This window comes from Brachycentrus maculatus, unplaced genomic scaffold (genome assembly GCF_059751285.1).
Source record: "Brachycentrus maculatus isolate JH-2025_06_01 unplaced genomic scaffold, ASM5975128v1 h1tg000251l, whole genome shotgun sequence".
Lineage (NCBI taxonomy): Eukaryota > Metazoa > Arthropoda > Insecta > Trichoptera > Brachycentridae > Brachycentrus > Brachycentrus maculatus.
The window spans coordinates 2,501-28,643 of record NW_028281002.1 but is presented as its reverse complement, the minus strand read 5'-3'; the positions used below and the strand labels follow the sequence as shown (position 1 = coordinate 28,643).

Below are 26,143 nucleotides of genomic sequence, written 5' to 3'. Positions count from 1 at the left end.
ACAAAATACCGAAATGGTTAGAACCGCGTGTTTACTTTTGCTCATTGCATCAGTTTCTTCTGCTCTGAGTGTAAGTGCATTTCAAAATTGCGATTGTACATATCTCTCACTCCTTTCAAGAACGTCATAAATACTTTGTTCCCAAATATTTGAAGTTCTGTTGGAATTGTTTGGTATTGCTTAGTATATTAATATAATATCGCTCACTCCTTTCATATATCAAAAATCGTCAATTTTCAGTTGTGCATGTTTTCGGAATGCCCAGAAAATGTACCTGTAAATGACGTAATATCCCAGAAAAAGAGGCATATTTTTTTATATAATATTTACCCGCTACAGGGCAGAAAGTGTTGTTTTTGTATTTTGAAGAAAAGGTGTTATTTAATTATTTTTTTTAAATACACTAAATATTTTTGAAACGGAGAAAAAACCTTTAAATTTTACTTAAAAAGATCTGTTGCACAGTAAAAAGTTCAAAAAGTGGCTTGATATTTATTTTGAATAGATTGTATTATATTTTTAGACTTTAAAAACGTTCTCTTGAAAAACGAAGTTTTTTATTTATGACGTTCTTGAAAGGATTGAGCGATATATCAAACAGTCATTTACCTTTCTTATTTCTATATTTGAATAAGTTTAAAACTATCATTTCTGTCTTTGCAAACATATATCTCCTCCCCTATACTCACGCATCTACTCATACATAACCGACGATTATTTCGACACCTGACCTGATCATGCCCAAGTATTTGACATACTTTGTCATGCCAAGTTTTCCACTACTCCTGTTTTCAACTTCTCTTATGCCTTGTAGCATTTGTCTCTGTATGGATTGTTGGACATCTTGATTTACTATAGTCCTAGCGGATAAAGTTTCCAGACCATAAGTTACCACAAGGATGATACCGGATCACTTTTAATTATTTGAATTACTTGATCATGTCAAGTTTTCTTCGTTCTACCTTGACTTCTATTTCCATCTACATTCTCATTGTAAATTTGTTTTACTGTTTTTCCTTCACTCATTCGTTCACACGCCCAAACCATTTCAACACAAATTTCTCATCTCAATCTTATCGATGATGTTTATCTCTTGCATTTTCTTGTAGTCTTGCATTCTTTTCTTATTTTACGATTCAAACATCTAACATACATAGAGATCGCTTTTTAACTGTATTCAGTTAACATATTTCTTTTGCTAATTTCATGTTTCTCTTCCATACCAGGACTTCGTTGTGCACTGCCAGTTTGTCAAAATGTTACAATACAGTTGAATTGGTTATTATTAAAGATGATTTTTTTTTAGATATCGGAAAAGGAAGATGTGCTTCAGTTTGTAAATCCCGATGATATCACGGGAGGAGGTACTTATGAGTATGACGATTTTTACGGGGGAGTATCACCGTCCGCTGATGTAAACTGCACCAAACCTGGACCGATGTGTGGAGATTGCTTCAAGGTATTCGAGTGTATTTCGATAGGAGACGGGTTCCTAGTTATAGCGCTGCCAGATTGCAAGACTGGAGAAACCTGCCAAATGTCAACCGGAACTTGTGTCACCACGCACAACCCCCCGTGTGACGGACCCCTGGAATACGAGTTCACGTGTTACCAGCTGGGCATCTTCCCCGACCCGTTCGACTGCCAGAAATATCACATGTGCTACCCGGGAGAAATGATGGAAATCAAGCCGAAGGAACTAACCTGCCAAGGAAATTACTACTATGACGTTAGGACAAATCTGTGCAGGAAGAAGCTGGTCGACGGCGACTGCCCTGATCCGATCCCTGCGTGCAAGGATGTTGGAGACAGAGGAGCGATCAAAGGAAACCCGTCGCTTTACTATATCTGCATTAAACCTACGAGCAGTCCTCTCTTCCCTCACATTTTCGCTTGCGAAAATGACAGGGAGTACGACGTTGTCAGCAGGCAGTGCATCGATGTGTCTCCAAACCCAGGTGTCAACTCCAGCGGGGAATGTACAGGGGCTGGGGCATTCTATGACCCGACGAACTGTCACGACTTCATCACGTGTACCTCAGTAGGCGCCTCTCCCGAAAAGCAAACATGTCCCGATAACATGTATTTCAACCACAAAACGCGCCTATGCGCGGAATTCAATTGCAGTTTGTTGGAATATTAATATTAATAACTTGTTTCTATTTTTCACCCAATATTACCCTTGCATTTCCCTTTCACTCAAAGTTTGTAATTAATTCATTTCCAATATATATTTTTTGTATAATACCACCTATTGAGTTTTATTTCCATCATTTTGAGTGTGTCTAAATACTTGTTCACAAATCTGGATTATCTCCAATTAATTTACATTACACCAATAGATGTCTCAAGTGAAGTTCAAGAAGAACAAGAATTGGTTTATATGAACTATATAAATATAGAACTTCCAAGAATTTGAGTAGGTGGTTGTCAATAATGGGTAGAATTGGTGAATGTTACACGTGTGTAAAGTGATCACTTAAACCAGCCTATGGCGGTCGTCAGCCCCGTAAATGCCCAGACTTCCATATTATTCCTCATCATTGATGAGATGTCAAAAAATAATGACTTTTATTTCATTACACACGACTATGTAGTTTCGAAAACTACAGTTGTTTTCATCGACAAGTGATTAGTCAAACAAATATTATATGAATGTATATTCTCAATAAATAAATATTATTATTTATTGTTTTGACATTTACTTTGTGGTAAGACACGTTAAATTATTAAAGAAAACACTCATTCCACCCTCATAAGCTTAAATTATTATACCTTGTACCACACAAAGGCAAAATTATGAATTATTTAGAAAATTTTGAAAAAAAACAAAAAAACAAAATTCTAATAATAATAATTTAACAAATAATATATTGTTTCAAAATTATTCACCTTTGCTTTCCTTTTTTCCTTTATTTTCAAACTCCGCCCCCTTGACTAACCCCCCCTCCCCCTAACTTTTCCCTCTTCTTATTTATAGAACAGTTTTTTATTAATTATATTTTAGTTTACATTTAGACCTGAGGATGGAAGCTTAGCTTCCGAAATAGTAGTCATAAATAAACTCTAGTGGTATAAAAATAAGTGTTTTTTTAAATAATTTTAATAAAGAAGTAAAATTTTAGCACACTTTCTTTAAACACATTTTTAAATCATCTCAATATCGATGTAGAAGAAGCCAAGTGTACACGTCATTTCATGAGTAAAATCTTTGGCTATGGGCAGCATCTGTGGTTAATTTAAGTAAGCTTTTTATTTAGCAGAAACTTACATATTTGTTACTTTATCTATGTATAATATATGCATGTTCACTACATTTTTTTTGTAAAAAATCATAGTTTTTTTAAAATTACAACACAGATGAAAAAGAATATGGATGTTTGGGTATTTACAGGGCTTATTACCTGTCATAGGCTGCATAGGTGTAACATTCACCATTCTACCTATGATTGACAACCACACTACTCAAAATTTCTCTGACAACTCCTAAATGTATTTGGAACTCCTAAAAAAACTTATGACGCTTTTTGACGAGAGCCATCTTTAGTTGATTTGAGAAAGCTTTTATTAAGCAGAGACCCTTTATTTAGACGCATGCAATATCCTGACCGGATTATTTTATAAATTGGAAGACACATAATTCTCAATTATATGCAGCGTATATTTTGACCAGTTATTTCATTTGCCTCCGTAGTGTAATGGTCAGCACGCTCGGCTACCGTTCTGTAGGTCCCAGGTTCGATTCCCAGGGGGGTTAAAATATATGTAAGAGATTTTCTCACTGTAATATTTATTCAATAATACCCTGGACTGGTTGGTACCTGAAGCGGAGGGCTGATCATCCTTCCTTCATGTGTATACGATCAAGATAACAATGCGGTATATGGCGCAGTGCTCTATGCACTATTTGGGTGCGGATAAGTGTTTTATATATTGTATTAAATTATTTTATTTGGACACATTCCAAATTTCATAATTGATATTTGTTTTCTATTTTTTTGTAAAGTTTGTAAAAACAAATTGATGAGGCAAATGTGGTTGGTAATATAGGCTGAGGAAGACCGAGGAAAACTTGGTATGATCAAGTGTTTTAAATATTTTAATGTTGTCAGGTCAGGGGGTTGCAATAATAGACAATTATGTAAGAGGAGATGCATGAATGAAGATGAAGAGGTTATAATTGTTTGCAATGACAGATTGGTGTGGCATTCTATACTCTCTGCCTATCCCTGCGGAGAAACGGCGTTACGGTAAGTTAGTCATATTTTTTTCTCTAACTTGCCTCTACTCCGGAAATCCCAATGAAGTTATCAACGATTAATAAAAAAATATCAACTTAGATTATAATGAAAAACTATAGTTATGGATTTAACGAAGAAAAACATATTTTACAATATTATCTGTTTTGATTGACGTTGAGATATCTGAATGATTGATAATCTTAATTATATTCGACCAAAAGAGATATTAAGGAAGATAATTAAAAAATATATATAAATTTATACATATATATATATATATATATATATATATATATATATATATATATATATATATATATATATATATATATATATATATATATATATATATATATATATACATATATATATACATAAATATATATATTTATATATATATATATATATATATATATATATATATATATATATATATATATATATATATATATATATATGTATATATATATATATACTTCTTTATCAAGACTGATTAATACTTTCATAAATATTTTAGATAGTATTAAGTTATAATGGTATTAAACATGGCACGATCAGGTATGCCAAATACTTGAAAGTGGTCAGGTTAGGAGTCGTAACAATCGGCGGGTATGTATGAGGAGATGCATGAACGTGGAAGAGGCGAAGAATGTTTGCAAGGACAGAGTGGTGTGGCGCTCTATTCTCTCTGCCTACCCCTGCGGGGAAGCGGCGTGATGGTTAGTACCTCTGTTAGTTAGTTAGTTAGTTTAAGTTATAGTAAAATATGTTAATAGTAAGTTTATAACAAAGTTACATTTAAATTATAAAATGGAAAATCATAAAATGATTCAAATATAAATTGTAAAAAGTTAGAAAAAAATTCAATTTCAATCACGTATTTATACGCTTATCCTAAACGGAAGATAGCCGTTGATTTAAGCGAACCGATAATTAGTGCAATCGTTATATTTGCTTAACAATAATAATAATACTCCTCATTACTGAGGGTTTTAGCAATGACCCTTGTGGAAGCAATGACTCTTTTCCAGTTATCCCTTGACTGCGCTCACGTAGCGCTTCAACCACCGAGGTGCCTGCTGCTGTCTTAACTCAAAAAACGTGTTCAAACGAATATTTGCACCGGTCTTTATTGATTTGATTATTAATATATATTAATAATTATCTAATGTTATAGTTAATGGTGCACTGAAATCAGTTAAAGCAAATAAAAACGGAAGCTAAACTGGCAGTGCACAACGGAGTCCTGGTTCCAACTCTTATGTATGGAAGTGAAACATGGAGTTAGCAAAAGAAGGATGAAAGTAGACTGAATGCAGTCGAAATGCGATCTCTCAGAAGAATGTGCGACAAAACGATGTATGATAGATGTACGAATAGTGAAATAAGGAAAAAATGCAAAGCTGAGATAAGCATTATCGATAAAATTAAGAAAGGTGTGTTGAGATGGTTTGGACATGTAGAACGAATGAGTGACGAAAGAACGGTAAAACAAATTTATGAGGCGAATGTTAGCGGGAAAAGAAGCAGAGGAAGACCGAGAAAAACATGGCACGATCAGGTATGCCAAATAATTGAAAGTAACAATCGTAACAATCGGCGGGTATGTATGAGGAGATGCATGAACGTGGAAGAGGCGAAGAATGTTTGTAAGGACAGAGTGGTGTGGCGCTCTATTCTCTCTGCCTACCCCTGCGGAGAAGCGGCGTGATGGTTAGTTAGTTTTTTTTATCTAATAAATAAATAACTGTAAATGAATCATGGATACACAATTCTACTCCAGAAACAAAAATACAGTTTAAACAGTGGACTGCGAAGGGGGAATTAATTGGCCTCCAAAAAGGGCAAAACTGTTCGACCTTCGACTGAAAAAGTGATGGCGACTTTTTTTTGGGATAAACACTGAGTTATTTTCTTAGATTACTTATAAAAAAAACTATTCGAGGAGCATGCTACGCATCATTAGTTGATAAGTTGAAGACATAAATTACGGAAAATGAGCACATTTGCAAAAGAAAAACATTGTGTTTCTCACACCTCAGCGGTTGACATGGCAAAAATTCACAAATCACTTGCCCTTTTTTAAATGTATGTAGGATTCTACCCGAAATATCTCACATACTAAAAGCCTCCCGACTGTGACTAGCCATTAGCTCTGTATATACCATGACTCATATTTTTTATGTTGATGTGTCGTTGTAAAAATAAATCCTAAATGGATAATCCCACATATGGAAACACTCAAAATGTTGTGGACAATAAGTGAATTTCAAAATTTTTTTGAGGTGAAAAGTCTTATTTCTTGCCCAAGTCTAAAAATTAAGAAAATATTTTGGTACAATAGTTGACAATTTGTTTAAACACACATATTCAATCAAATATCATATAAAATATAATTATTTATTAAACTATACTTTATCAGATTTAGAAAAATTTTCACAAAATATTAAAACAACTGATTTGAATACTTACTTCAAATTTAACTTAAGCAATTGTATAAAAACTCTCGAGCAAAATCCACATGAGCACTGAGAAAAAATTGCTTATAAATTGGCTTTTAGGAAAGGCAGTGTTACCAACAGCTTAAAAATGCACCGATTATTACGTGACCAAAATGTATTTTACACCTCCATATAAATTAAATACAATAATTTATTTTTTCATAATAAAAAAAAGAGGATTATACTTGAATATTGTCAATTTCATAAGGTGGCCATAATAAGTTGTCATACAACTGTATATTTTTTTGCTGTCCCATATGTCAGATTTAAAATACCTGGCATATATGAAAGACATTTGATGTACCTATGTGAGTGCGATATAATATAAAACGGAAAACATTCCGATAAGCATTCAAGTGTTCCTAAGTCGAAGAATTATACAATTGATCAAAATGTGCAAGCCCGTGTGTTTGCTTTTACTGATAGCATCAGTTACCTTCGCATTAAATGTAAGTACCTCTAGTAGTTGATTGGTAGTTTATTTTAAAAACTTCTGGTTTTTGTATTGATTTGATTAATACATGCATACTTTACATTTTTGACATCTCAACATAGAAGAAAAATATGGAAGCCTGGTCATCTAATGGGCTTACGACCATCATAGGCTTGGTAAAATGATCACTTTCATCAGTTCTACCCATAATTGACAACTAAACTACTAAATTTTCGACACTGCTATATTTGTTGATTAAACTCGTGACACATTACGTATGAGTTCATAACAGACATCCATATATTTCTTCATCTATGTTGAGATGTCATAAATGTATAAAATAACTCCAAAGTTGAGATAATCTAGCTTTGTGAACAAGTATTAGGACACACTTAAAATGTTTGAAATAGTTTTATCTTATGGATACCATACCCTTCGAGGAAACCCTGAAGGATGTTGACTCCCAGGCAGACCTCCAAAAAGGTAGAGAGATAGCTGACAGTCAATATCCCAAGAGTGACAGGCGGAAGCACAGACAGATCTGATCCTGAGGATCTATAAAAAGAAGAAAAAGGAGATCCTTAACTTAAAAAAAAATTATCAATGAATAAAATTCTTTTTTTAGGTGTCAGAAAAGGAAGAACTATATCAGTTTATAAATCCCGATGAAATAACAGGAGGAGCTACATATGAATATGATTATTATTATGGAGGAGTTACCCCATCCGCTGAAGTCAACTGTACAAAACAAGGAACAGTGTGTGGAGATTGCTTCAAGGTGTTCGAGTGCGTTCCGATAGGAGATGGATTCATAGTTATCGAGCTGCCAGATTGCAAGACTGGAGAAACCTGCCAAATGTCAACCGGAACATGTGTCACCACGCACAACCCCCCGTGTGACGGACCCCTGGAATACGAGTTCACGTGTTACCAGCTGGGCATCTTCCCCGACCCGTTCGACTGCCAGAAATATCACATGTGCTACCCGGGAGACGGGATGGAAATCAAGCCAAAGGAACTAACCTGCCAAGGAAATTACTACTACGACGTTAGAACAAATCTGTGCAGGAAGAAGCTGGTTAACGGCGACTGCCCTGATCCGGTCCCTGCGTGCAAGGATGTTGGAGACAGAGGAGCGATCAAAGGCAACCCGTCGCTTTACTATATCTGCTTCAAACCTGCCAATGCTCCACTCTTCCCGCATATTTTTGCCTGCGAAAATGACAAGGAGTACGATATTTCTAGCAGACAATGCATCGACGTATTAGAAACGGGAGTAGACACAGAAGGGAAATGCGCAAAGGTCGGATCCTTCTACGACCCGGCAGACTGTCACAGCTACATCTTATGCACGAATGTCGGTGTACCGCCTACAAACCAAACATGCGCTAATAACACGTACTACAACCACAAAGAAGAGAAGTGCACTCAGTTTGACTGCAGTTTGTTGGACTATTAATTTTTTAAAATTGATTCGGCAGTCACTTTATGATCCATTTGATTTAATTTAAATTTCACTTGGTAAATATTACTATTTCTTAAAATCCGTTGTAACACGTGTTTGACGTTGCGCGTCATTTTATGTGCATACGGTGTTCAAAAACGATGCAGAATGCATCGAAACGTGCGTCAAAATAGATTTAATAGGTAGTGGTATTTTTTTTCTTTATTGTAAATTATTTTGCATTTCACGATATATTAAAATTACAAGTACAAAAAAATATATAATATTACTATAACAAAAAAAATCCCACAAAAGCATTGCCTGTGTGTGGGTATACATTTTATTTTAGGTCATAAAAAAGGGCACTGGCAAGGTTACAATAGATATCAGATATAAAATACATTAAAAGTGCTAATATAAAGCACAAATATTTGATTTAAACATAAAACAAAAAAATCAAAAACATGAAAATGAAAAAAAAGTTAAGCAAATATGTACTTTAAAAATTTAAAAAAAAAAGACGGTAGGTACTTTTTTCTGTAGGTAATAATAGGTATATATATATATATGGCACACAAAATAAAAATAAATAATTAACTTGTTTTGTTATTATTACACCCAAGAATTATGCAACCTGATAAAAATCACCACTTTTTTCACTCTGATAACCGCTAAGAAAATGAGAAAATTTAGCAAATTTTCAATAGAGATGCAAGGAAATTATACGCAATATTCTTATGGATGCCTTACTTTTTAAAAGAATTTTTATCAATAAATAAAATCCTTGCACAACGAGACGATTCCAGATTCTCGTCAATAAGAGGATGAGAAACTGGAAACATGTTTAAATAAACGACAAATAAACCTGGATCGATCAAACTTTTAAGGGAGATCTTCATCTTCTTCTTCTTAATGAGCCCTCTGACCTCCACTGCTGGAAATAGGCCTCTTCCCCTTCTTTCCACATTCTCCGGATGGTTGCTGCTCAAAGGAGATGCAAGGACATTATCGCAACAAACAGTGTTTTCATTGCTTTCAAAAGATTTTTTACACAGGCTAAGGTTTTAAAAATAAATTGACAGGCGCCGTTGCGTGGGTAGACGCTCGACTGCGAAAATGGCGTCACGGGTTCCATTCCCGCCAATTGCAAAATAAATTCAAGAAATATTTATATTCAGTTGGCCTGGGTGTTTGTGAGGTATTTTTCACATTTGCCTTCCCTATCCTTACTATCCTACCTGCAGGCAAGCCTAAAAAAACAGAGGCCTTGCAGGTTATTACTTTAAAAAAAAAATCATTGAATTATGCTGTAACATTTTTAAATATCTAAAAGATGTAAATGTTACCCGAATGTAAAGTGATCACTTAACCAGCCTATTACAGGTCATAAGTCCTGTAAATACCCACACTACAATAGTCTTCTTCATCTATGTGTATTGAAATGTTTTTTTGTTGTTTTTTTCGTATATATATAAGCATGATTTGCCCTCTAATAACAAACGCATTAACAGGGTGGCACAAAATTAATGATCCTATCGGAAGATGTTATAATTTTTGAAAACTGCATCGTACGTCAATCAAACTTGACATTTGTGAACAAGACAGCTGCAGTATACAAACTGATTCAGAGTGGCGCAAAATTTATCATCCAATTTCATTTATAAAAAACTTTTTTATTGAACTAAAAAAAAGGTTTTTGATAATGAAAATCTTTATTTGGACCTTATTTTTTTTTGTTTTATGATAAATATGATATCCGTCAAGTGTCTGCTGCCAGTGTTGATGCACATTTGTGCCCATTTTACCAGTTTTTTTGTATACTGCAGCTGTCTAGTTCACAAATTTCAAATATGATTGACGTACGATGATTAATTTTGAGCCACTGTATAAGCCTTAAGCTATTAAACAGTATTACTTGTCGGTTTTTGGTTGGTTGGAATATGTTGCTTTTCACCAACAAGCCCTCCAATGTAGGTACTTTTATTTGAAAATAATTTTAAATAAAAAATGGTTCCAACCCTTATGTATGAAAGCGAGGCATGGAATTGGCATAAGAAGGATGAAAGCAGACTGAATACAGTCAAATGCGATCCATCAAATAAATGTGCGGCAAAATGTGATGTTTGATAGATTCGTATGTTGAATTAAGGAAAGAATGCAAAGCTGTGATAAGCATTATCGATAAAATTAAGAAAGGTGTGTTGAGATGGTTTGGACATGTGGAACGTATGAGTGAGGAAAGAACGGTTAAACAAATTATGAGGCAAATGTAGTTGGGAAAAGAAGCAGAGGAAGACCGTGGAAAACGTAGGAACTTTGGAACGATCAGTTAGGTCAAATACTTGAAAGCGTTTGTATCAGGAGTTGAAATAATCGTCGAGTATGTATGAGGAGATGCATAAATGTGGAAGAGGCGAAGAATGTTTGAAAAGTCAGGGTTGTGTAGCGTTCTATTTTCTCTGCCTCTCCCTGCGGGGAAGGGGCGTGATGGTTAGTAAAAATAAATCCTCCGCACTTATCTGTCATCATTATATTCTGATGTGATGATAAAAAAGATTAATTTTCGAAATGCTAATCAGTTTTATATTTTAATTATGATTAATAAAAACAGATTTTGAAGAACGATAATTTAAAAATTATCACAATTATTTTTTCTTTGTTTTCGTCTATCACAGGGGAGCCCAACTCATCTACAAACATCAACATCACACCGCTTCTCTGAAGGGTTAGGCAGAGAGGATGCACACTTGCCTGTCCAGACATACATTCTTATCTTAGCTCCACATCTATTAATTTTTTTAAATATTTTTTTTATTGAATATGTAACAAAAGTTTTAAAAAAATAATTATAATGAAATTTCTCGACATTTGTACTTTTACAATATTAAAATTAATAACGCAGTTCTTTCCAATAAAGAGACTAAGCTCTTGTGCTTGGAGGGGGACTTATTTATTATTTCAAAACACATTACATACATAAATCATATATGCATATAATATACCCGATGAGTAATTTCTATTTCTCATTTTGGGACATGGGATTGAGGTTAACAAGACTGGAACACAAATAATAAAGTAACGTTTTTTTTAAATAACCAAAAGTAATACTAACACATGGCAAAATATAAAAACAATAAACAGGTATAATAAATAGGCACAAGAAGCATATTTAAAAGAAATAAATGAGAAAACATAAGGTAATAAGCATAAACTTACACTTATTATTTATTGTTTTTGTTTTTTTGTAATAAATTTATACATATATATATATATATATATATATATATATATATATATATATATATATATATATATATATATATATATATATATATATATATATATATATATATATATATATATATATATATATATATATATATATATATATATATATATATATATATATATATATATATATATATATATATATATATATATATATATATATATGTAAAACATATGTATTTGAAACAACTGGCTTTAGATATTGTTGAGCATTGCTGTATATAAAGCGAAGCATTTTTGCTTAATATTTTATTAGGTAATTTTAGACAAACATCAAGATGTCTAAAATGGCGTGTTTACTTTATTTATTAGCATTTATTTCATGTGGACTGAATGTAAGTATTCCTCAAGAAATTAATTACCAACATCTTCTGCATCTAGTACATTTTTCAAATTGATACTAAATAACAACATTTTGAGTGTGTCCAAATACTTGTTCACAAATCTGGGTTTTCTCCATTTAGGAGCGATTTAATTTTTTTTCATAAGCCTTGAAATACCCAGACTTCCATATCTTTCTTTATCTATGTTAAGATGTCAAAAATATTCAAAATAATATTTTGAAAAAGTTCTACAGAAACGTACAAGGTCGTTTGGATATATGTACTAGTACCTAGTGTTATATTCACCATTCTATAACCCCTTCTTCTTGGCTCCATCCCAAATTATCGTCTTTGTAGACTGTTGGGGTCAGCTCTCCTCGTCCTCAGGTTGTAGGTCCTTCTATCATGGACAACGTCACCTAGGCCATGACTTCCAATCATCTATCTGTAGCATACGTGATTTTTTTAGTCTTCCATTTTATGTCTTTCGAGGATTCTATAACCCCAATGGGCCAATCAGAAATTTCTCAACATTTTCTCGATGCTGGGAAGAAATCACTTAAGAAACTTCTCAGGGGAAGCCGAACTTTTGACTGTCATTAACAGACCTTCCGTTCGTCTAGAAGAGGGTGTAAGTATCCATTATCACGTATTATATCAATATTATATACATTTGCAGGTATTTGGGATTAGTGAGGATGGCGGTGATAATCTCGGCGCATTCGATGTGTACACGTACAGAGCTGACAAAACCGAGGGAAAGCTTGTGAGAAGCGAGGGAAAGAGTTGCACGAAGCCCGGTTTGATGTGCGAAGACTGCAAAAATGTCACGTTCTGCATTCAGATGCCAGGAGGAGAGTGGCTGAAAGAGGATATGGAAGCGTGTCCATCTGGAGAGACGTGCTTGGAGGAAACCGGAAAGTGTACTGCGGGAAATAACCCATCCTGCGATTCCGTCATACCAGGATACGAGTTCTCCTGCCGCCAAACTGGTACGTTTCCGGATCCGTTCAACTGTCAGAAGTACCACGTGTGCATCCCCGATAGCGATGGCCACGTAGTCAAGAAGCCAATTTCTCTAAAGTGCGACAACGCATTTTACTACGACACTCTGACCACTTTATGCCGGAAGAAAATGGTCAACGGAGTCTGTCCCGTCTTCTCGCCAAACTGCACAGCGTCTGGAGTAACTGGACCGGTGCCAAACAATCCCAGTCTCTATTACCTTTGCCTGAAGGAAGGCGAAAAATACTTCCCTCAGATCTTGGTTTGCCCTTACAATGAGTTCTTTGATACAGCCTCCAAGAGCTGTATTGACTTCACTCCCCCTAAGGCTGTAGGAGCAGACGGGAGATGCCTGGGCAGTGGAAAGTTTTACGGTAGCAATTGCATGTCATACACACAGTGCAGTTCTATAGGGAGTCTTCCTTCTAATGTTGCTTGTGCTGCGGATCAATATTATGATATTAGAACTCAAGCGTGTGTACTTATTCCTTGCTCACTGTTAAAAGACCAATGGTAAATTGTATTAGATGTATGTAGCAATAAAAAAATAAAGTTTTAATATTGAAAGCGTTAACATTGTGGATCATATTCTTAAATAAACCCTGAAGAGGGCATCGGGTTGTTGCCGAAACTAGTTGGTTTTCAATAAAAATGTTATTAAATCAAAAAACAGTATTTTCATTTCTTAAAATAATATATCAAAAAATACTCCACGTATTTTGATGTCTTTGTTTTCGAGATATTTCCACTTTTATGAATTTTACGTACAACTGCACCAGTTTTTTGCATCCCACTTCTTCAAATATTCATATTTTAGGATTCTCATTTGTGTAAATCAATTAATTTACGAGAATTAATCTGTATTTACTGGGTTCACAGTGTCATAGTTTGTCAAATAATGGTTAAAACTTTAATAACGTTGTGTCATAATTGTCATTAGATTAGAAAGATTTATAACTATAATAAAATGCAACTAAAAAATATATATATGTTCGTATACGAGTCGAGTTTTAGTACATACGTCATAAAACTATATTAGTAAACAATTGTAAATTTTACTTATTTCCTTGTTTAACTTAATGTTTGGTCAAATACGAATGCAGATTATAGATGACTATAAATATGAATGCAATTCTCGAGAAAATAGCATCATTTAAGAACGGTTTTCCATACCTAATAGTGAAAAATGTTTGAGAAAATTTATATTTTACTGTCATCTTTGTTTCTGCAGGTAAAATTCCATCAAAAAGTATTATTTTTAAAATGATTTCATATTTATAATTATTTGATATGCATATAACATTATTGAATATCATTTAGTTTTCCACGTGTTATTTAAATAATTTAATTAATAAAATAGTGTGTTTACTTTTATGTAAATTTTACTTCGTAAATAGCACTATGTCTTAAATTCTATTGTGACATCGGTGTATGGAAATGATACTAAATGCATCGAAACGAAAAGATTTTTAGAAATAGTGCTATTTGCCAAGTAAAATTAAAATGGATGGATATTACCACAAACTGACTACCGAATCAAAAAGAGTTATGTGATAAATTTTGTTTAATGTGTTCCTTTGTTATATTGTCAATTTTATACTCAAAATATTTTATTATATCAACATTTTTTAAACAAGCTGTATTTTGGTTTCTTCAGGTACAATGCTTGCGAGAAAACGATCTCTCATTCCCTGTACAGCCTCAAAGAATCAGTGGCGATTTTGGACCCATCGAAATGTACCCTTTTGGATTCGAAGCGAGGGATGCTGTCGAAAAAAACTGCTCTAAGCCTGGCTTCATCTGTTCTGACTGTCATTTGGTTTCTTACTGCGTACAACTCAACGGTGACAAGTGGTTGCAAACACCTCTTTACAACTGCTCGTCAGGAGAGACTTGCTCATCAGAATTGGGAAGCTGCACTTCCAAACCGAACGCTGGATGCGAAAAAGAATCCGGCTACAAATTCACTTGCAACCAAATCGGACTTTTTCCTCACCCCTTTAGCTGCATTAAGTATCATATGTGCATTCCGACAGACAACGAGAACCCCGCAGATGGAGTTCAAAAAAACCCGATCGTTCTTACCTGTGATCAAGGATTCGCTTACAATCCGAAAACAGCGAAATGCAGTACCGTTCTGGATAGCAATACGTCTTGCAGTAGTTCTGTTTCAGAGTGTGGCAAATTAGGAGAAATGGGTGTGGTCAATAATGATCACAGTCTTTACTATATTTGTCTGTATTCAAATGAAGATGACCCAAGTGTGTTGATACCAAACATATACGCTTGCGCCAATAACCAACAGTTTAATACTACATCTAACGCGTGTGGTGTTCCGAAATACGACAGTGGACTGAACGCTTTTGGGAGATGCTCCAAACCTGGGAATTTCTTCGTTAAAGATAACTGCCTCTCGTACAACTATTGTGTCGCCTCGAATGCTGTACCCTCGAGGCAAACTTGTTTATATAAGATGCGATTTGATCCACAGTTGCAAAGTTGTGTTGATTTCAAATGTTCAGATTTAAGTCTACGATAATGTGTTGAGAGTAAACGTTTTTTAAAAATATTTTTCAGGCTTTAATTATCCACTTGAATAATGAAACACAAAATGATAATGAAACACAAAAAATATCCACTCTACCTTAGAAAACATTATTCGTCTCTTCTGCATGCATGAGAATCTCTTCATATATACCTGCCGACCAAACTCCTGACTTGTCCATTTTCAAGTATTACCGTTCTTTCCTCATTCATTCTATTCACATACCCGCTTATTACTATTACATAAAATGTTTCCATGAATACCAATTTTTTTAAATACGACTGGGTTCTAATACCCCCCCCCCCTCGTAATTACAATAGTAAAACAATATTTCTATAAATACGGCTAGGGTCTTTCAAATACAACTGGGTTCATTAAAATACCACCTATTATTATTACATACAATGCTTCCATGAATACGACTAGGTTCTTTCTAATATCCTCTTTATTATAACATACAATATTTCCATGAATAAGACTGGGTTCTTTCAAATATTCCCTATTACTATTACATACAATATTTCTCTTAATGCGACTGGTTTCTTTCAAATACTACCATTTAATATAACATAAATATTTCCTTGAATACCACTGGGTTCTTTCAAATACTGCCTTTTATTAATACATGCAATGTTTCCATGAATACGACTAAAGTCTTTCAAATACGACTGGGTTATTTCAAATACCCCCTATTATTATTAAATATACGAGTATGAAACAATATATCCATGAATGCGGCTGGGTTCTTTCAAATACTGCATTTTATTATTACATGCAATATTTCTATGGATACGACTGGGTTTTTTCAAATACTGCGTTATTATTACATGCAATATTTCTATGAATACGACTGGGTTCTTTCAAATACTGCCTTTATTATAACATGCAATATTTCTATGGATACGACTAGAATCTTTCAAATATCCCTCTTAGGAGCATTCGTTATTTTCAGATGATTTGGGAGAGGAAGGTTTAATATTTAAAATATAAAAACATGAAATAAAATGCATTTTATCCATATATTTGTTTCATTGTAATATATACTCTATGTTTAAATATGTGTGAATAGTTCATTATATACACCAAATATAATATTTCTAATAAATATAGTATATAATTATCCACAACGGGGCAAAAATATCATTCTTCATTAATTTCGTTTTATTACATGAAATATATATATTAGTAGGTACATTACATATTTAATACTTTGAGATTTATAACTATGAGTTCTTATAATATAATAAAACAATAAAATTTGTATATATAATTACCAAGTTATGTTCTAATTCTTCTTCTTACCCTTTTCCGCACCCAATGGTGCATAGGGCACTGCATTGTATTGACGCAATGCTGTCTTGATCGTTACTTACACGAAGGCAAGAAGATCACTCTAGCGCTTCTGAGACCAGTCCAGGGAAATTTGAAATAAATATAAAAGCGTAAAATATTTATTTTCATGCCCCCTGGGAATTGATCTCGTGACCTCCAGCACGGTAGCTGAACACGCTCACCATTACACCACGGAGTCGGACGACATAATGATAACACTCTCCTTATCATTCATCGTTCACATTGTGTAATACTACTTTAATAAATATTTATCCATGACTACCAGTTTTGGAGTAATCATTCCATCATCAGGCCATTAAAATAAAATAATTTCAGTCTGACATTTATACAAATATAAAATTTTGAAAGAGAGAAAGAATACAATTGAAGTGGACTTTAAGTTAAATTTAGTTGTTTATTTATTATCTAAATAAGTGTTTATTGAAGTGGTATAACACAAAGTGAACAATGAATGATAAAGAGAGTGTTATATTACCATACCATAATGTTTTTAAAATACAACAAAAAAAGAACATAAAATTATACTTTTTGTTTATTTCTTTCAACACACCCAGTATTTTTCATTGTCCGCCTCCATTGTGTAGTGGTTAGCACGTTTGGCTACCATGCTGGAGAGCCCGAGTTCGAATATGACGGGAAAATTCAGAAAAAAATAAAGTGTTTTTCACGCTATATTTAATATTAATCCCGGGCAGCATCTTGCCATTTTAAAATGAGATATATAAAATGCCAAATCACTGGCAACAAGTCATAAACAGTGATGGAAAGCACAATATAATATTTAATAAAGATCATTACAGGTATACATTGATAACTTTGATTTATTCTTTAAAAGGACGAACTTTACGGCATATCTAATATATTAAATTTACATATATGTTTATATGTTATGTACATATATAAATAATTAACCTTAGTGTATTATTAATTTATCCTAATCAAATTTATAAATATAATAGTATTAATTGTGCATAAATAATCTCAAGTATTTTGTTTTTAATCATTCATATATTTTTTACTTATATTTATTAATTACATTTAAAAATATTTTATTTATATTTTTATATATATATATATATATATATATATATATATATATATATATATATATATATATATATATATATATATATATATATATATATATATATATATATATATATATATATATATATATATATATATATATATATATATAAATATATAAATATACATATTTAAACGTATGTAAGTATCTACGTTGATAAGAATAAACAATTTAACGTTCACTTTATGTAATACCACTTTTATAAACACGTATTCATGACTACCGGTTTCAGAGTAATCATTCCATCATCAGGCCAATAAAAAAACATTATTATGGTTTGACATTTTTACAAAAAGAAAATTTTGAAATAGAGCAAGTACTTTTTGTTATCATAAAAAATGGCATTAAAATAATTCTCAAATCTAAAATTATGACTTAGTTTCACATATGGTGTTAGAAAATGATGCTAAATGTATCGAAACACGTGTCACTATACATTATAAGAAAAAGTAGTGAAAATTTTCTTTGAAATGTATGGATTTTGTTACAAAGAGATAACAGAATCAATTCACGAAATATTTGAGGAAAAATGTTAAAATCGTTTTTATTTATTTTTTTAATGATGATTTTATATTTTTGAATATTGAAAGCATTAACTTTGTGGATCACGTTGACATTATTTTGAGAAATAAAAAGACTTTGTTTTTATCCACTCACATTTTTATTAACAACCAACTATTTTCCGCAACAGGTTATTGCCGAAGGTTATTGCTGTTGTTAAGTAAAATATGAGTGGTTAAAAAAACAAAATCGATTTATTTCTCAAAATAATAGATGATTTTATCGTTTAATTTAATTCTTTTTCATAGAATTATTGTTTTTTTAGTTAATGACGTATTATGAAATAAAATTTATATTCTGTAGAAAAACGATAATTATCGAGCTATTGTACATACAAAAAAAAGATAAAATAAAATACTCGATGTGAAAAACATCTATCATTATATAGATGCTATCTGGTTGTGCGTCATAATTTGCGCTACACAATGTATTTGTGTCAACATGATTAACCTTTTCCGTACTGATCATGCAAAAAATACACGTGATTCGAAGCGGGGTACCAAAAGACCACAGTTTAAATTTGTATGGAAATCGTAGTACGCAGCTCGCAGCGAGTACCGAATCACTGCCAACTGAGTCATAGGAATCACGTCTGTGCCAACGTGCCGTCAGGCGACGACTGAATGCGGCCATCCAAAAAGCGAGAAGCCGGAAATCGGATCAAACGAAGCGCGTGTATTTCGTTGTCTCGCTCTGTCGTAGATTTTATTTATGGCAGATTTATTAGAGTGACAGAAATAACATGACAAAAATAAACTTGCTTTTATATAAGTACTTAAATCTCGCGGTACCTACTGATTGTGTTTTTGTCAATAACAATTTTGTGAGATTTAACATTTTCATTTTAAAAAATTAAAAAGGGAAATTTTTCCTTAATATTATTTTAAAGATTACAAAAAATATAGAGTTAGGAGCTCCATCAAACGATGTAGCAATATCTGCTATATTCATAGAAACTAGATCATTTTCGTTAACCGTGAGGTTGAAAGTCAAGTGAAAACAGGTGAAGTTCGAAATAAGTATTCGTCCCTCAAAAACACACTCAGTGCTACCGATATAGACTAAATCATATTAACTAACTAACCAACTTATTAACCATCACGCCACTTTCCCAAGGGGGTAGACAAAGCAATCTTAGCCTCTTCCACATTCATTCAACTCCTCATGCAGAACCACCGATCATTCTTACTTCTGACCTGACCACGCCCAAATATTTAAAGTATTTGATTACGCCAAGTTTTCCTAGGTCTTCCTCTGTTCTTCTCTGGACTTCTCTTATTTTCTATTTATTCACTCATTCTACTTTCATGCCCAATTCATTTCAATGTACCTTTCTTAATTTAATCCATAATGGTTTTAGCATAATACTTCATCATATTTATTTTAGATAATATTTTTAAATTAGAAAATCGTTCAAAATTTAGGCTATAACACGATACGTACGATAGTCATGCAGATTTTAAAACTGCATTAATATTTATTGATATCCAATTCTGAATCTATTTTAAAACATAAAAAAATTCATATTTGTATGGAAATACTAGTACGCAGCTCGTAGCAAGTACCAACTCGCCGCCAACTGAGTCATAGCCACCACGTCCGTTCCAGCGCGCCGTCAGGCAGCGACTGAATGAGAGGCCGGAAATCAAATCAAATGAAAAAATAATAAGTGTGATAGCAATAAAATTATCACTGCGTTTATAGTTTTAGACAGTAATATCTCCTTCGAAACAAGTAATAAGTATATTTTCATAAAATCAAATAATTATCATAGAATCGAAGAATAGTATACGAACTTAATCATAGATTTTAAACATTCAAAAAATTATAAAATTACGATCTCATTAAATTATTTAAGTAAAGATTTATAACACATTATTTAATACAAACTATCGATGAAAATGGTTTGTGTCTATATTACAAAATCAGCGAATTTGACATATCAACGCGTATATCGATATTAAGTGCCAAAAGCAGTGAATCGTACATATAAAAACATATATTGATATTTAGTTTCAAAAGCAGTAAATCTGTCATATAAACGCGTATATTAATACCATATGTAGTTAGTACCAAAAGTATTGAATCTGACGTATAACCACGTATATAGATATTTTTGTTTCAAAAGCAGTAGACCGACATATCAACATGTATATCGAGTTAGTTTCAAAAGTAGTAAATCCGACACGTTTATTGATATTTTGTTTCAAAAGTAGTCAATCCGACACGCTTATTGATATTTTGTTTCAAAAGTAGTCAATCCGACACGTTTATTGATGTTTTGTTTCAAAAAGCAGTGAGTCCGAAATATCAACACGTAGTCAGTTTCGACAAATCAACACGTATATTGATAGTTAGTTTCAAAAGCAGTGATTCCGAATACATCCAAATATATTATTCAATGATTTCTTATTATTTTGTGGAATAATATAATCAATTCGATATAAAAATAAAACACTAGTTTAAAACCACTTATGTGTTTATAAATGTAAACACTACTTATTTTGAGAACTACCGTATTTTCAGAAGTTAATGAAAACATTTCTAGTTCTCTAAACTTGTCGTGTTTACACGAATAAGATCAACACTAGTCTTAAGCGAGTGTTTGATTTTTATATTTGGATTTATGAAAATACGTGTTTTTAATGACAAGTTTAAACATAAAATAAATACATACATTGTTTTACGAATCATTTTACGATACTGGAATTTCATACACTTACGAAATATCTATAATTACATAATTTTAGCTACATATATATTTTACATGTGTCATGTAGTTACATGTGTTACATTTATGCTAACGTGATGCATTCAATATGTTAAAAATCAAATTTAATTTCACGTACTACTAATTGATAAGTACTTAATTGTTTTTTTTTGTGAAATTATTTTAAATAAAATAAAATAACAAATTTATAGGTTTTTACACTTTGATATTATTTGACTAGTGACCGGGTTTCGCCGTTACACCATCAAAACCCGGTCACTGGTCAAATAAAATAAAAATGTTAAAAAAACTATTTAGTTATTTTTTTATTTTTAAAAAACTCCACCAAGAAATGTCAGTACAAAATTAAAATGTCATTTTATGATAACAATTGTGGAAAAAGTGTTTAAAATTATTCGATATCTCTGAATATTCAGTACTTTATTTTATTTTAAAAAGAGAGAAATATTTGTGTTTTTATTATTTTTACAAATATTTCAATTCCATACTATTTCTGTGAGCCTAAACGGCTCATTATTAGAAATAGGTATCAAACTGTGGTGGAGTGGGTTCAAACCGGAAAACTCTGACTTAAGAGTCCGCGACACTAACCACGGGACCACAGCCCGACACATTTATTTACATACCGACATATTTAAGAAGAAAATATTTTTAATTTTTGTGTACATAATATTCCAATTTTGTATCAATACATTTATATGTATATTATAAATCTTATACATACATCAATCGGGAAATTTGACTTTATGTTCTTGTAAGGAGTCCATGACAAGTTTAAAAGTTATTTCAAAGTGGGCACGTAGTTCAAATTGACACAAAATATATTTAAAAAAAAATGTATATATTATTTACATACATTTTTTTTTAATTCCCAGTACTTTATGAAAGACCCTCCATTTAAGTAATACATTTTTGTGAATTAAAATTGGACTCATTTGCGATTTTCTTGAATTTTGACATCTCAATATACATAGGTATGTACATAGATGTAGAAGAATAAGGAAGTATTGGTATTTACAGAGCCTACGGTCTGTCATAGGCTAGTTTGAGTGATCACTTTATACACGAGTAACATTCACACTTTTACCCGTGATTGACAATTATGTGTACATTCTTATTTCGCATATGAGAAGTCCAGTTGCAAACCACGTTAAGTTAAAAAATTAAGTTTTTTAGCCAATGCCGTCAATCAGTAGAAAATTAAAAATATTAACATGCATATTAAATTTTTCCATAATTTGCCTAAACTTGTAAAGTAACGAATAAAATGGAATAGGAAAATCAATATCTGCTCTTGCAAAACTCGCTTTGCTGATTGACAGTTGATCGAAAAAAGCTCACATCGGTAGAAGATATTCTACCGATTGGCGTCATTGACCGAAAAACTTTTAACACAACGTGGTTTGCAAGTGAACCACACATATCGCTCACTCCTTTCAACAACATCATATATCAAAAATCGTCAATTTTCAGTTGTGCATGTTTTCGGAATGTCCAGAAAATGTACTATATCCCAGCAAAAGAGGCATATTTCTAACTCAATATTTACCCACTACAGGGCTGAAAGTGCTGTTTTTGCATTTTGAAGAGAAGGTATTGTTTAATTATTTTTTTTAAAATATACTCAATATTGTTCGAATGGAGAAAAAACCTTCAGATTTTACCTAAAAAGATTTGTTGCATAGTAAAAAGTTCTAAAAGTGGCTTATATTTATTCTTGATACATTCCTGTATATATAAATATCTTAAACTTTAAAAACGATCTCCTGAAAAATCAAGACGTTGTTGAAAGTAGTTTGCGATGTATGGTTTATATTTTTTATTGGCTTGTGTTTGAAAATTTTCAATTTATAAAAGGACATAAAACAAATTCGAGGTATATTATTGATACAAAAATCAATACTCGTACAAAACTCGTTTTGCTGATCGATAGTTCCCTTTTAAAAATCTGTCAAAAAAGCTCAAATCATGATTTAACATTCTACCAAATGCTGCCATAGGCGAAAAAACTATTTCTTGAATGTTTTTTGCAGATACTTTGTGGCACATTTTATAAACTTTATAAAATTAAACAACTTTGTTTTAACCACTTTTTAATTATCAGTACACTTCAACCTACCGGTTTCGACAAGAACCTTGTCATCATCAAGGTTAATCAAATTCTAAAACATTAAAAACATTAAAATACTCATAGTTAATTACATTCCCTTACCAAAAACTTCCTGTTTTAAAAGGTTATTGTCGAAACCGGTAGGTTGAAGTGTACTAATAATAAAAAAGTAGTTAAAACAAAGTTGTTTAATTTTACAAAGTTTTGAAATTTTTTTTTTCAATGTAATAAATGTGTAATCAATCACTGATTTCTCGTTGTATTTTATTGTAAAAAAAAAAAACAAATAAATATCAATTTTGTGACAATTGTTTCGCCTAGTTATGGCATTTTTAAACGAATGTTAGTAATGATTTTTACGTGTTTTAAAAAAACCCGTGTTTGATTGTACATTTAAAACATAAAGTTAAATGGAGCTCTACTAATGCCAGTCTAAACGCCAAATCTATAAATAAAATACTTTTTTTAAACATAACGTGGTTTGCAAGAAGACTGCTCATATTAACCATATCTATAAAATACATCAGTATAATATATATATATATATATATATATATATATATATATATATATATATATATATATATATATATATATATATATATATATATATATATACATATATATATATATATATATATATATATATATATATATATATATATATATATATATATATATATATATATATATATATTTATATATATAAGTTTTACATATTCTAATTTGATCTCTTATTACATAATTTCATTGCTTTTATACGCATATTCTCATTTCCTGATATGAAATAAAAATTTTAAAACTGATCAGGAAATATAATTTACAATTTTAAATAATTAAAATTTTTATCAAATTTGAAAATTATTCTCCTTCCCTGCTGACGATGGGTTGGCTGTCGGCGGCGGTGGAGCCCCAGTGCGCGGAGCCCCCGGCCGCCAGGAGCCCGCCCCCTGCGCCGATACTGGCGCCGGCGCCCGCCCCTGTGCCGGCCCTGCTATGCCGCATTCCGTACCCGAGGTACACGACCAACCCTGCATTGTAATCAAACAAAACAAACCCATAAGGGACATTCACAATAACACTCTATATCATTAATCACGCATTTTTTATCTCTAATATTTATTCAATATTACCCTGGACTGGTACCTGATTCGGAGGGCTGATCACCTTTCCTTAATTTTTTTTAATTTTTTTTTTTATTTGTTTGGGAATTGTACAGCTTACATATAAAAATTATAAAATAAACAAAAGTTACATTTACAATAATAAACATTACATTACATTAACAAAAATAGTTACGTAAAAAAAGCCAATTAAACAATTCCACATTTATGTTATAAAACTATCAAAAAACATTAAGAGATTTAAAAAAAGGGTATGATTTATGATATTTATGTTACACGATCGAGATAATACTAGTTTTATATGATGCAGTTTCCTTTGCACCATTGGGGTGCGGATAAGGGTTTGAAGAATATAATACTATACATAATTAGATTCCTAACTGTCCATCAAACCTCCTCGTTTAGTTTTTCCCTCTACCTCCTTTCCTAAACTCCCTTTTTCCTTTGCCTTCCTTATTATCATCATTTTGTAATTTATAAATTTTTCAAATGTTCATGTACTATCTACCCTCTGATTGCAAACAGCTATATAATGATATCAAACGTTTCGACCAATATCACTTGTCTGTTTTTGGTTGGTTGGGAGACATTGCTTTTTAGCAATAAGCCCGTGAATGTATTTATTTATTTTCTGTACGTGAAAATAAAATAAATAAATAAAGACTTTTATTAAACAGAAACTCTTATATTAGTATGTGAGGTACGAATCCTGGATTATAATCACATACATGAGAAACGCCAGAAAATATCATTTTCATTTTTATTATTTTAGTTTATAAGTTGACCAATTAATTAGTGTGATTGTCAATAATGGGAAGAATTAGTGAATGTTACACTTGTGTATAACGATCACTTTAACTAGCCTATGACAATCGTCAGCCCCGTAAATGGCCAGACATACATATTCTTCTTCATCTATGATGAGATGTCAAAAAATAATATGAAAAATAACTGCTATAATTGGAGATAATCCAGATTTGTGAACAAGTATTTGGACACACTCAAAACGTTGTTCATAAATTAACTGGTCAAATTATGATCTAAAATAATTAAATAAATACTATAGCTGTAAAACACATATCGCTCACTCCTTTCAACAACGTCATATGTAAAAAAAAAAATTGATTTTTCAGGAGATCGTTTTTAAAGTTTAAGAATATAATGAAATGTATTAAAAATAAATATCAAGCCACTTATCGAACTTTTTACTGTACAACACATCTTTTTAGGTAAAACCTGAAGGTTTTTTCTCAATTTGAAAAATATTTAGTATATTTAAAAAAATAATTAAAAAATATATTTTCTTGAAAATGCAAAAACAACACCTTCTGTCCTGTAGCGGGTAAATATAAAGTTAAAAATATGCTGCGTTTGCTGGGATAAAGTAAATTTTCTGG

General features: G+C 31.9%; 2 protein-coding genes across 2 annotated transcripts in view; one reads left to right on the top strand and one right to left on the bottom strand.

Annotated features, from left to right (window-relative positions):
• On the top strand, positions 1–2,222 carry LOC148306131 (uncharacterized). Its single transcript, XM_088265566.1, has 2 exons — positions 1–70; positions 1,307–2,222. The coding sequence occupies exons 1-2, from the start codon at positions 14–16 to the stop codon at positions 2,141–2,143; spliced, it is 894 nt and encodes a 297-aa protein (XP_088121692.1). The 5' UTR covers positions 1–13; the 3' UTR covers positions 2,144–2,222.
• A 22,133-nt stretch (positions 2,223–24,355) lies between these two features.
• Positions 24,356–26,143, bottom strand: part of LOC148306130 (cationic amino acid transporter 2-like) — a gene marked incomplete at its 5' end in the record, with an annotated part of 2,081 nt that continues 293 nt past the window's right edge. The window contains one exon of the mRNA XM_088265567.1: positions 24,356–24,653. Within this exon, the coding sequence (XP_088121693.1) occupies positions 24,484–24,653 (170 nt within the window). The remainder of the gene's footprint in view (positions 24,654–26,143) is intronic.